This window comes from Myotis myotis, unplaced genomic scaffold (genome assembly GCF_014108235.1).
Source record: "Myotis myotis isolate mMyoMyo1 unplaced genomic scaffold, mMyoMyo1.p scaffold_m19_p_15, whole genome shotgun sequence".
In the NCBI taxonomy this organism is placed as follows: domain Eukaryota; kingdom Metazoa; phylum Chordata; class Mammalia; order Chiroptera; family Vespertilionidae; genus Myotis; species Myotis myotis.
Window position 1 is genome coordinate 41,198,784 of NW_023416319.1, and position 12,768 is coordinate 41,211,551.

The window sequence follows — 12,768 nt, forward strand, 5'->3', positions numbered from 1 at the left end:
TTTATTTTTAAAAAAAATATAATTTTATTGATTTTTCACAGAGAGGAAGGGAGAGGGATAGAGAGTTAGAAACATCGATGAGAGAAACATTGATCAACTGCCTCCTGCACACCCCCTACTGGGGATGTGCCCGCAACCAAGGTACATGCCCTTGACCGGAATCGAACCTGGGACCCTTCAGTCCGCAGGCCGACACTCTATCCACTGGGCCAAACCGGTTAGGGCAGGGCCCCTTTTCAATGCTGCTGTGCCTTCCTCTTTGTGGCATTTCCACATTAGATCCTCTCCCACACCTGGGCGCACGTGTGATCCGAACCCCTGACTTAGCTGTTAGTGCACCTAGGCGACGCTTGAGGAATTGGGGACTCACGGGAAGCCTTAGCCAGGAAGGTCACTTAGCAAGCGAGGGTGTGGCCCACCTCACACATCTGGTCTGGGAAGGCCTTGGAAGTGTGCGCGATCCAGATGGTACCAATCAGGGCTCTTTTGCCCAGTGTCGTTGATGCAACAAAGACAAGAAACAAACAAATGCTTTTTGGGGGACATAATTAGGGAAGAAATGACCAGGACTTCTAAGTCATTGAACCTTCTAAAGGAAAACCCTAGTATTATTTTTCATACGCACTACAGATGATGGCCAAGAATAAGCTACCGTACCACCCCGCTGGGGTCCCTGCGGCACCTGCTGAAAGCAGCAGATAAGAATCACAAGGGATCGCGTACGGTTTATAAGCTAATTTGCACGGTTTGCTTAACAAGCGCATCTGCACGGTTTAATGGTTTCCGAAGGACTTGCGAGCAGACTGGGTTCTTCACAGAGTTATAGGATCCCCGCCACCTCATTTTCCCTGTGAGTTGGTGCAGCAAACCATGGTTTAGTTTTGCTTATGAAATCACAAACAGATGTTTATGTTTAGACTGTGGCTCCAGCTTAAACACAGGCCTTTCTATTTCTCTTCTGCCCAGCTCGCTGTTTAAGGGGCCGGAGGGCCCCTCCCCTGAGCTGCCTCCAGCATCGGCTGCTCCCTCAGCCTGGGCTTCCAGGGAGGGAGGGCCCTGGGAACGGAAGGGAGTGGGGCCCTTGATAAGGAGGGCCTTCTGGGCCGGTCTGCGTGGCCTTGAGAAAGCCCCTCTCCTGTCCTGCCTGTGGGGGTGTACCTGCCAGCTGAGGTGTTGGAGAGGCAGAGAGGAGAGTCAGCATGCCAGCTCGGTGCTCACACCGCGTGCTGCTCTGTGCACTCATGCTCCTACTTTCCCCTCAGGCTCCCCACCCTCTGTTGGCCCACTGGCCGCAGAGCCCCTGGAGTGAACCTCACCTTCCTAGCAACATTATTGACAATAGCCCACATGTGGAATCCACCCAAGTGTCCATCAATCCACCCAAGGTGAGCGGACAGGCAAAATGATATATCCATACAATGGAATATTACACACCCAGGAAAAGGAAGGAAGGCCTGACACATGCTCCCCCACGGATGGACTTGGAAACATTGTGCTAAGTGAATGAAACCAGACTCGGAAGACAGATGCAGGGTGGGGCAAAAGGAGGTTTACAGTTGTACTAAATTGTCTGGAAAACAATACAGCAACTAATAAGCAGCAATACAAGAATAAACTCTGTGTTGGGCATACGCATAACTGTACCCTACTTTCGCCCCCTCTTGTACTGTCTGATTCCACCTATAGGAGGTGCCTGTAATAGGCAAATCCATAGGATGAGAAGCAGAATAGAGCTCAGCAGAGGCTGGTGGGGGTGTGTCAGTACTTGTTCAATGGCTGGAGATGATGAGAAAGTGTGAGGAGTACACAGGAGTGACACTGACACAGCACTGCGAGTGTCTTTATGAACTCACGCTTACAAATGGGTACAATGACAAATCCTGCGCTATGTGTATTTTATCACATTTTAAAGAAGCGAGTGGCAGGGTGGCACAGGGAGGCTGCGCCTCTTGAGAGCATCCCCTAAAACGGGTCCCTGTCAGCCAGGCGAAGGCCTTGTGCTGAAGGTGGTGGTGAGGACGATGGAGGAGAGATGGGGCGCAGTACACTCCCCGTGTTCAGGAGCCAGCACGGTCTGGTGGAGAAGGTGCAGACGAAGGGGAGGGGAAGGTGCTCAGCTTTCTGTACATCTCAGGTCCACGACGGCCCGAGTCCCTCCTCGCGCAGGCTCGTTGGGAGGATTAAATGACCGGATACACGTGCAGTCCCTAAAACACTACCTTAACCGCTGAAGAAATGTTATTTCTTTTTTTCTTCTTTTGTAAAAGTGTTTTTATTCATTTTTAGAGAGAGAGGAGGGGGGAGGAAGAAGAAAGAGAGAGAAACATCGATTGGTTGCCTTCTGCATGCCCCCTCTCCCCCACAGGGGATGGGGCCAGCACCCTGGGCATGTGCCCCGACTGGGAATCGAACCGGGGACCTCTTGGTGCATAGGACGATGCTCAACCACTGAGCATCACCGCCGGGCAAGAGACCTGATGTCTTAGTATTTCATTTGTGGTGTCAGTGAGAGAGAAATAATGGAAGTGAAGAGGCAGGCAAGGGCGTGAGGTCCCTCTCAATGACTCCCACTTGGGAAAACGCTTTACAAAATAAAAACCCTCGAAGTGCCACGTTACCACGGAGAGGGAGAGGCCTGGGTGGTACCGATGTCCTCCCTTAATGACCACCTCCGGAGGTGGAGGGCCTCGGCGGAAGTCCCAGTGCGAACGGTGATGCTGCCGGTGAGTGGAGAGGACGGGAGACCCAGATGTTTGCCTGGAGGCCACTTCCCTGCAGGCAGGTGAGTGCTGAAGGGAATTCGGGTCTCCCAGGGGAAAAGCCATTGTCCTGCGGGGAACTGACATCACTGCCTTTTAAAGATGAAACCAGGAACCAGCTGTTGTGGAGATTAACTGTGAGCCCAGATGTGCACTTGGAGCCCCACAGTAAACAAATTCTGCTGATACCTGCCAAACAACAACAGCTGTGCTGGTTCTGGCCCAGGGCTGTGTATCCGGGCCTTTGAGAAGAGAAAGGCAAATGGAGCGGGGCTTCTTCAAGCATCAGGACAGCGGTGCCCCGGGGCCTGCCTGCTGAGCAGATTCACAGAGACAGGCCAGGCGCTGTGGGTCCATTCAGCCATGGCTGCTAAGGGCCAGGATTAGATGCATATAGAATCAGGGCCTCGGCCCTCCAAGCGGGACAGTGGTGCAGAAGTCTCTGTTCTAGCCCCTTGTTTTACAGCCGGGGTCTGCAGGGGATGTTTTATGTGATTGCAATGTGCTAAGAGAATGGATGGTGTTGGGGCTCAGTCTCCGGTCAAAATCCAGGCTCACATGAAGCTCTCTATGGCCAGTGTGGGGTGCGTGTGTGACCAGGGCCATGTCATCTGTGGGCTGGGTTTCAGTATTTGGCTGCTCATGAGGGTCCTGTCTGTGAGGGGGTGGATCTTTCTATGTGACACTAACCCTGACCACCTGTGAGAATCTCACCTGTGCCCCTGGCCTCGGCTGCACCAGACCTACCCCCATCCTGAGCAGTGGAAAGCCAAGCAGACAGTCTGCCCCGGCCGGTGTGTGTGGCCACGTGGGCCGTGGAGGTCTTGGCTGGAAAGGACCTCACCGGGCAGCAGGGGCGGGAGGGGGAGCAGCATCCACGAGCAGGTGAAGGTGGTGGGCCTGGCCCTGCTGGGTCACAACCTTCCCAGGCCAAGTGAGCCCCAGCTGTGGCCAGAGAAACAGCTGCCTGGCCTGAACTGAGTCCACAGAGAAATGAGAGGTCGGTGGGTAACACCGAAGAGGCTTCCCTCAGCCCCGCGAGAGGTTCTCATTTCTGTGGTCAGTGATGGAGAGCAGGGCCGGCCCAGCCCCACGCCACCTCTACCCAGGCAGTGTGTGTCCCCTCTGTGGCAGCCTGCACTGGAGTCAGCCCAGTGGTTCTTCTGCCCAACCAAGTCTGAGGTGGGGCCAGAGATTTATATACACGGAATCCCTCACCACGACCAGGGCTGCATGTCACAAGGAGGCAGTGTAACACGATGGCTCATTTCCTCCACAGCTCTCTGACTCTGGGAGAGTTTGAGCAGTGGCTAGAAGGTTCCTTGGTGGCTTTCTTTCTTTCTTTCTTTCTTTCTTTCTTTCTTTCTTTCTTTCTTTCTTTCTTTCTTTCTCCCTTCTAATCATCCACCCAATATTTTCCAAGTATCAAACCTATGCCAGATGCTAGTCTAATTGAATAAGATAGAAGTGGCCTTTGGCCCTGGGGAAAGAATGGGAACTATAGGAGCAGAGTGGTAGGGGCTGTGACCTAGACCTGGCAGTCAGAGGAGGCTTCCTGGAGGAAGCCACATTTGAAGCCTGAAGGCTGAGGAGGACTTAGGACAGAGGAGACAAGTTCCAGAAAGAGGAGGCAGCATGTATGAAGGGCCAGAGAGCGCATGGCCCACAGAGGAACCCATACGCTTAGGGAGGCGGGGCTTAGCGAGGGGAGAACAGAGTGGAGAGTGGGGTCGGCATGTGTGTCACATAGGAGGTTTGAGTTTCATCCCAAGGGCCACAAGGAACCAATGAAGGGCTTAAGCCAGGCAGTGGTGTGGTAAGATGTGCTGCTTAGCTGTGTTCCCCAGGGGCAGACCCTGAGACAGGGATGGGGTAGTTTATGTGGGAGGCGATTCCAGGAAATACCAGTAGGGGAGTGGGGAACTGAAACGGGGAAGGGAGTCAGCCAAGAGAGCGTGTGGCCAAGCAAATCATCTCTGTGGTTACTGGAGCTTAATCCTGCTGGGAACTCTGGGAGCCAGCACAGACTCTTCCTTCAGAGTTATTCCCCTTCAGGAGAGGGAGCTGGGGTACATATAGGCCACCTCCGTGGCCACTGAGCACTGTTCTGGGCCGGGCAGGGCATGGGCACTTCCCCAAAGCCGTGGTCTTCCAATGGGGCAGACAGAGTGGGCTGCAGTATGCGCCTTCAGAGAGAGATGCAGGGGCTGGCTTAGAGGGGAGCTCCAGGGGACACGGGCAGTGTGTGGGCACCTCTGTGGCTATGGGGTGGTGAGGCAGGCAGGGCAGACAGGAGCCTGGAGATCAGTGAAGAGGCCACAGGAAGAGATGGCGGTAGCCTGGGCTGGGGAAGCGGTGGTGATGGGCAGAAGGGGACAATGTCAGGATGCAGAGATGGCTGACCTTGGTGACAGATGTGGGGGAACAAAGAACACTGGAGAGGACTCTCAAAGCCACAAGGGGCCCCTGCACCTCCCCAAGGCTCTCCCTCGTCTCCTCCTGCAGGCCCTCCCCTGCCTTGGTCCTCTCCTGGCGTTCCCCCACCAGCCAGCCTCTCTGGGCCCTGTCATCCTCTCCAAATCTGTGCTGGACGGAGTGCCAGGACACGAAGACACCTGGCCACGATGTCGGTACCCACAGCTACGTCCCTTCTCCTCCTGGCCTCACTCTCCCTCCAGGTAAACCAGGAGGGTTAACCAGATAACCGCTCAGGGGCCCTTTCAGAGCACTGACCTTCTAGAAAGACTCACGATGCCCTGCGAAGGGAATAAAACAAAGATCGTCCTTTTGGGGAAACCAAGGCCCAGGGAGCAGAGGGGCTTGTCGGAGGTCACCGACCACGTGGGTACTTGACCAAGACCCCCATCGCTCATCGGGGCCGCTCCCTCAGCCTGCCCTGGCCCTGCTTCCCCACCGTGTTTATTTTCAGGTAGTGCAGCAGCCAGCGTGAAGTTTCAAGATTTCTCTCCTGCTCTTGTTTGTGTGCGTGGCTGTGAACGGAAACGTGTTAAGAACGGTGGTTTTAAACTGGCTTGTAGCGCTCACCCGTCCCTCCTGTCCCACTTGAGGATCCAGGCTTGGCGTACTATCGTCCTCTCACTTTGGGACTTTTGAGCCTAGGGGTCCATACAAGCCTCCAGGGGCTTAATTTACAGGGGGTTTCAGAGAGAACCAGGAGGCCTGTGCCGGCAGCTCCGAGCCCCGACCACAGCCCTGCACAGCCTGCGGGCCTGTTCCTAGGGTCCCAGGCGCAGGAAACCCAGACCTTTCATTTTATATCAGACCCCAGGGCTCTGCGTTTCCTGCACGCTGACCAGGTAGCCCTCCCACACCACCTGCTTGGAGCCCTGGGCCCCTCCTCTGAGACTGTGGGACAGGGGAGAGCTGTGCAGCCTGCAGTGGGTCCTGAGGAAGTCCGAGTTTCCAAACCGACTGCTCCAGCTCAGTGATGGCCCTCATCCTTGTTCTCGTTGGCTGGTCCCATGTTTTCCCACATCAGTTTTTGGTTTTTTTTTATAAGGTGAAATGAATTGTCAGCAATTAGAAGTCAAATTGGGATTTCTGGTTACTTTAAGGATCTAGAAGACCTGGCAGCACTGGGCTCACATTCCTGCCTGCGAATATCTGCCAGGTCTTATCTGGGGGTGGGGACGCTGCAGCTGGATGGGGAGGCTTCACCCAGCTGCAGCCTCCCCACCCCCAGATAAGACCTGTGCCCTTCAGTTCACCATAGCCCCCCTGCCCCCCCCCCCCCCACACTCCCTATTGCCTCACAGCTGGGAGCTGCGTGTCCGTTGCCATGTGTCACCAAGTTTATGCTGCTGTTTCTCAAATCAGAGAGTTATGAGGAAAGTAAAATATGATATGTTGGGTCCCCACATTTCTAACAAAAGTGGAAAGCAAGTTCTTCTCTATTCCCTGCCTGCCGCTGGGTGAGTCACCTGTCCCGTCGTTAGGGTTGCTAGAGCAGCAGTTTACCTCCAGGGCTGTGTTTGTCCCCATCCCCTCCTCTGGCACAGCCACCACCGTTACAGGTGTCGTCATGTCGCATTTATTGGTTCTTTGGCGGGTTGTGTACAATGAGACAGGTCAAGAGAGCCCCTGGTCTGTCTGAGAGGCAAAGTTTGGTGGGCAAAGAAGACAGAAAACCGAGCCGCTGGGAGAGAAGGGCGAGATCTAAAATGATGAAAAATCACCATGTTAGAAAGGGAAGCTTTTAGGTGACTCCAAGCAGCCTGGTGGGAGTGGCCTCCTGGCCCTCTGCCCAGCTCCCTGCCCAGCGCGGCCTGTGTAGCGACTGGCGGCCATGGCGCCCAGCAGCAGCTCATTCCCTGGGCTCCAGAATATTGGAGAGCCAAGGCAGTTTGGACGGGGAGACTCAGGGCTGCCTATAAATCCAGCCACCTCACTGAGAAAAAGGTGGGGGGGAGGGGAAAGCCCATTTTCTCTCTGTCTAATGGGGATATGAAGACAGATAGGCCCTGGCTCCCTCTGTGAGAACCCCTTCAGTCCGGGCAACAGGCCTCTCAGGCCCCCGTGGTCACCACACTGCTCCGCTTCGGTTTCCCGGAGGCTCCCCCAGAAGCCCCTGGGGGGCGTACTGCAGGCAAGATCCCCCTGTCAGGTGAGGCAAGCATGTGGCGCTGTAGAAGAACTCCAGGTGACCGTGATTCAGGTTACACGTCACCTTCTGTGGGCCGGACTGCGGAGTCCGGTCACAGGTGCCAAGGAGATCATCGTCCCAGCCATTGTCCTGGTCCCAGACCTGCACCCTCAGGGGCCCCCCTGAGACCAGGACCACGTCCCCAAAGTCCAGCCGTGTCATCCACTTGGGGTTGTTATCGTTCCACACCGTGCCTGTCCTCAGCTCCTGGCCCCCAAAGAAGACCTTCAGGTAGGCGTCCGTGGAGGTAAATGTGTCTCCCCACAGACCTGTCGCCTTGAAGTTCATCACCTCTAAGTGGGCCAGGCCCCTCTGCCGGGGACAGCAGTCCTGGTTGGTGACCCCTGAGCTGTGGCACACGCACCGGCAGGGGTCATGGGGGCTCTTCTGCTGGCCCAGGGGGCAGGGCCGGCTGCAGTCCTTCCAGCGTGCACGGTCCATCACATACTTGCTCACAGCCTGCCTCAGCGCCTCCTGCCGTGGGTCCGACTTCTTCAGAAGCATGTGCAGCGGCTCCAGCTTGTAGTCCACCAGGCCGGGTCTGTCCACCAGGGACTTCACCCAGGCTGAGAACTGCTCGGGCGCTGCGTGTTTCCCGAACAGCAGGTCAGCCATGGCGGAGTGGTGGCCGCCTACCACTTTGGAATAGCGTTCCTGGTAGGCCTCGTGGAAGGAGGCTGTCATCTTGTGCTGCTTCTTCTTCTCCTCACAGGCCTTGAATTCCGATGAGGAGCTGGCGCAGCTGCCTATGCTGACCTCGGCCTCCACGGCCAGGCATTCCCCCACCTCGTCGGCCGTGAGCCCTCCCAGGGCCAGCTCGCAGGTGCGCAGGGCGGTGAGGGCAAAGATCTTGCCGCCCAGCTCCATGGAGCGGATGAAGTGGGTACCGTAGTTGGAGATGAGCCTTCTGTAGTAGGGCTCGGTGGAGGCATTGAAGTGGGGGGGCAGGTCCCTGACGGCCCTCTTGAACTCGGGGTGGAGTGGCGGAGAGTGCACCAGGTGAACACTGGGGCGGGGTGGGGGGGGGGAGGGAAAGACATCAGGTGGGCCCAGCCGTGGGTAGTCTGTCCTGGATTCCGTAACTCCCTCAGATGCCCAGGGTCACCTATAAATGGCAGAACTGGGACCCGAACCCAGGAAACCCACTCTGTCTATGCCTCCTCAATGGCCCTGCTACTTTGTCGAGGCATTTTCACTTTTCCTTTTCAAAATAAAGTTTTTCTTTCCTTTTTATTTTCTAAGGATACAAGTGATGATACTGCAGGGAGGGTATTCCTCTAGCTTTGGACCCTAGTCCTGTGGCCCTTGTCTGTCCGGTGGTTTGGGCCCGTGTGCCTGGGCTGCTGATGACTCTAGCCATGTAGGCGGGGGGTGCCCTGACTCACTGTGGGGAAAGGTGGCCTTCCAGTGTGAGGGATCAGGGCACGTGACTTGGGGCTGCCCATTGAGATCATGCGTTTCTCAGGTGTGGGACCTACATCCCGGAGGGCTGGTGCTCCGCTCTTGCTCAGCGCCGTAGCCCTAATTCCCAGCACGGAGCGTGGCAAAGCGGGCACGAGTAGTGTCTGAATGGATGAAGGAGGCTTAGTGACGGGAGGGACCCAGCCAGGTCTCCTGCCCGCAGAAGGCTGGCAATGCCCAGGAAAGAGGGGTTGGGCACTCAGTAGGCCTGAAGGCACTCTGTTGGGGCTCTCAGCCCAGCCTTGCCTGCTTCCTCTCCACTGTCCCCTCCCTGGGCTCTTCCAGGTCAGGGCCACCAGGCGCTGGACCAGCTGGTGAGTGAGGACCTGGGCTGTGGCTTCCTCCTGGTGGCAGCAGCCTTCAGTCCCCACTGTGCCATGCCAGGGCTCCCAGACCACCCAGAATCCCCCAGAACTTTTTCAAGCCCCTCTGTCATCACCCCCAGCACTCACCTATAGAAGCGACACTTCATTGTGTCGGTGCTGAAGCTGTACTGGTCCTGGTGGGTTTTCTCAGCCGCAAAATTGGCCTCTTTGGAGTGCGAGCCGGCCACAGTCACACGAGCACTGGTGCTGGGCTTGGGGTTTACGTCCAGCCCCACCCGCCAGTCATTGCGGATGTTGGAAGCGGCATCCTTGGCCACGGTCTCTGTGGAGCTGGCCTTGGCCCTGACCAGATGGCGCTGGCAGCCTGTGCCCTGGGCCCGCCAGTAGGTGAGCGCCAGGGGCAGGCGCTGGCGGGCACCCCCTTTTAGGGTGTTGCGGCAGAGGGTGCAGGTGCCATCGGGCCGTAGGAAGCTCTCTGTATCCACCGGGAAGGAGCCTGAGCGCTTGAGACTGGTCACATCCACGCCCTCCCCCGCCAGCTCTGAGCCAGGCACCACCTTGAGAACACTCTGGCACTCGGATCTCGCAGCAGTGTAGCAGGGGGCAGGGGCAGGCGTGGGCAGCAGCAGGAGCAAGATGCCCAAGAGGAGCACATGGGTGGCCATGGAGCTGTGGAGACAGAGGTTGTCTGAACTCGGGGAAGCTAGGGGCAGAGGTAAGGAGAATGGCTGACCCCCTCCCTCAGCCGGATGATCAGGGCACATGGAATGGGGAGGGAATGAGGTATCTCTCAAGTCATCGAATGTCAGAGCCGGAATGGCCTTTACAAACCTGGTCACCACATGGTACAGATGGGCCTAGCGCGGAGAAGGGACTTGCCCAGGTCCACAGCCAGAGGAGCCCCTTGCTAGGATTCCCACTATTTAAGGCCTTTGGGATCCAGATGGATGGCTCTGTCCTCGCGGTGGCTGCTGGTGGGGAGGGGCTCTGTGTGCACAGGAGGGGACAGAGCGGAGCTGTAGCAGATTTGGGAAGGGACCTGGGGACTCTGGAAAAGACGATTCTGGAGAAGTGCCATGCGTTCCCCATTCCGCCTCTCTCATTCTCTCTGTTCCCCACTAAGCCTTTCATGGAAATGGAAAAGAAATGAGGTTGTGCATCAGCGTTATTCCTCATTCCCCCTTTGGGGCCCTCTCCCTGAACCTCATGGAAGAACATCAGCCTACATTCTAGAATAAAAGCTCTCCGTGAGCGTAGGCCCTTAGATGCTGGGCGGGAGGGGCTGCTCGTCTGCCCTCCAGGCTCCCTGACACTCAGGCTTGTGCACCCCCACCACGCTCCGTGGAGTTCTACGAGCCACCTTTTGCCCATGATCCGACAGCGATAAGCTAGAAGGCTCTTCCTCATTTGGAGGTGGCCCTGGAGTCTCACCTGGGCCTGCTTATGATCTGGAATCTCTCTCTACCTCTATGCAGATGAACTCCTGGGGGGCCGCTCCCCTCCAGCACCTGCAGGTGGGGGTGGGGGTGGGGGGTGGGGGCAGTCTCTCTGAGTCACCGGGACTGTGGAGAGCAGGGCTTCCCCTGCATTCCCTCTGTGCCTGGCCCAGAGGAGTGACTTGCATGGTGGGGGTCCAGGCAACACGGCAGCCCCCAGGGTAGTAACAGAACAAGGGGAGCCTCTCAAAGGCCCGAGGGTTATCCCATTCCGGAGGCCAGCGCAGTTCATCCCCTCCACCCAAGTAGCTCAGCTCCCTCTTGGCCCCCATCCTATTGTCTCCCAGGAAGCTTGTTTCCAGCTTTCTTAGAAGCTTTCGCTGTCCACATGTGAAGGGGTCTCAGAGCTACGTACTCCCACCTCTTAATGTTATAGATGAGGAAACTGCGGGCCTGCGTCAGCGCGAGGCTGCCCAGGGGGCCCATGACCAGCACCGTCTGGGACCCAAGTCTCTTGTCGTACAAGTCACAGCACTTCCTGCCACATCAGGCTCTTCCTCCAAAGGAGCAGCCCCACTCCAGGCCCCCGACCCCAACCCGGCCTCCCAGCCTCCTGGCGCGGCTCCCTCCGTACCTGGAGTCCTGCATTGAGATGCTCCCACACAGACACCCTCTCCCGTCAGGGGAAGCTCCTGAGTGGTGTCAGCCCTCCCGGCAGGCTCACCCTACAGCTCATCACCAGGCCACCTTTCACATCACTTCTGCTTCCTGCCCGCCCGCCCCCCCAACTGTGGTCACACCTCTCCCTCGCTCCACCCCCCGCCCCCCAGCACCCACCCTGTCCTCACCTCCTCATCCGGCCCCGCTGACAGCCCTCAGGAAGCAAACTGTGAAGGCCAGAGGCTCAGTCTCCAAGCAGAGCAGCCTGGGGCGTGGGGCCTGGGGCCACAGCGAGGCCTCTGTGGAGTGAACACAGGGGCCTGAGGACGTCCACGTTCCGCTCTGGTGTTAGTGAACGGCCGCAGGGGACTCCCCTGCCTCTCCCCACAGCAGCGCAGGGGTGAGCCCTGGGGGGCGCTACAGAGCAGGCACTCCCAGCCTGGGGAGCCCCCTGTGTCCTAGCTGTGTGGCCTGGCAAGTTCCTTTAGCTTCTGTGGCTCTGTTTCCTCCACTAAAAGTGAGAATAACAACAGTGTAGACGGCAGAGGTTGTACAAGTTTGGGGAGTTACTGCATGTGAAGTGCTTAGGACAGTGCCTGGCCCTCAGCCAGTGTTCATGTGTGACCACCCCGTCCTCCCTGAGTGGCGTGTGTGTGTGTCTGTGTCTGTGTGTGTGTGTCTGTGTGTATGTCTGTGTGTGTGTGTGTGTGTGTGTGTGTCTTGTGTGTGTGTGTGTCTGTGTGTGTGTGTCTGTGTGTGTGTCTGTGTGTGTCTGTGTGTGTCTGTGTGTGTCTGTGTGTATGGGGGGAATAAACATTGTTCAAACCTCCTCGCCCACTTCCTGCCCACACCTATCTCCCAGCACAGCCCAGACTCTGAGCCCCAAACACATACCTGAGGACAGGGTCTCCTCCCTGTGAGGATCACTGTGAGAATCAGCGGCCACAGTGTCCCAGCCTCCTTCTCAGCCCTGGCCCGTGGCTGCAGCCACAGGGCTCTGGGACCCCGCTGGGCAGAGACATTTGGGTGGGACCGAGGCCCAGGGGTCTTCTTCAGTTTTCATCTTCCTTGAGGTCACGATGGGTAAAGTTTCCACGGGTTGATTGACTCACAGGGCGACTTCTGGGGGCAAAATCACACTGATCTGAAATGGGGACAGCTGGGTAAGTGGGAAACTGTTCTCTTCACTTCACCCTCCAACCGCGTCGGTGATGGGGACAGATAGCCGCAGACCCAGACCACGTGTGACACCATGCAGTGGCTCATACCTTGAGTTCATGTCTTCCCTTGCGTCCCCCTGCTCTTACGGGAAGAGGGGCTCACATTGCCTTCTCGGACTTGACCCATCTCCTCCCTGAGCTGTCCCCTTCCCTCTCCCAGAAATTTCAGCCTCCTGACCCTTCCAGCTCCTGCCCCAGCCTGACTTGGATGCCCAGGCTGTGAGGAGTGTAGTTCTGACTGTG

General features: G+C 57.2%; 1 protein-coding gene across 1 annotated transcript; it reads right to left on the bottom strand.

Moving 5' to 3' along the window:
- Window positions 1-6,769: 6,769 nt before the first annotated feature.
- PRF1 (perforin 1) lies at window positions 6,770-11,388 on the bottom strand. Its single transcript, XM_036336990.1, has 3 exons — window positions 11,280-11,388; window positions 9,336-9,878; window positions 6,770-8,428 (listed from the first exon to the last, which is right to left on the bottom strand). Exons 1-3 carry the CDS (start codon window positions 11,291-11,293, stop codon window positions 7,300-7,302), a joined length of 1,686 nt encoding a protein of 561 aa, XP_036192883.1. The 5' UTR covers window positions 11,294-11,388; the 3' UTR covers window positions 6,770-7,299.
- Between the last annotated feature and the right edge of the window lie 1,380 nt (window positions 11,389-12,768).

What these genes read in the sequence shown, in the direction of transcription:
- PRF1 (XM_036336990.1), bottom strand. An exon ending in ATGAAGTGTCGCTTCTATAG is followed by an intron (nt 8,429 to 9,335) that starts GTGAGTGCTGGG and finishes ACCCCGCCCCAG; the next exon opens with TGTTCACCTGGTGCACTCTC.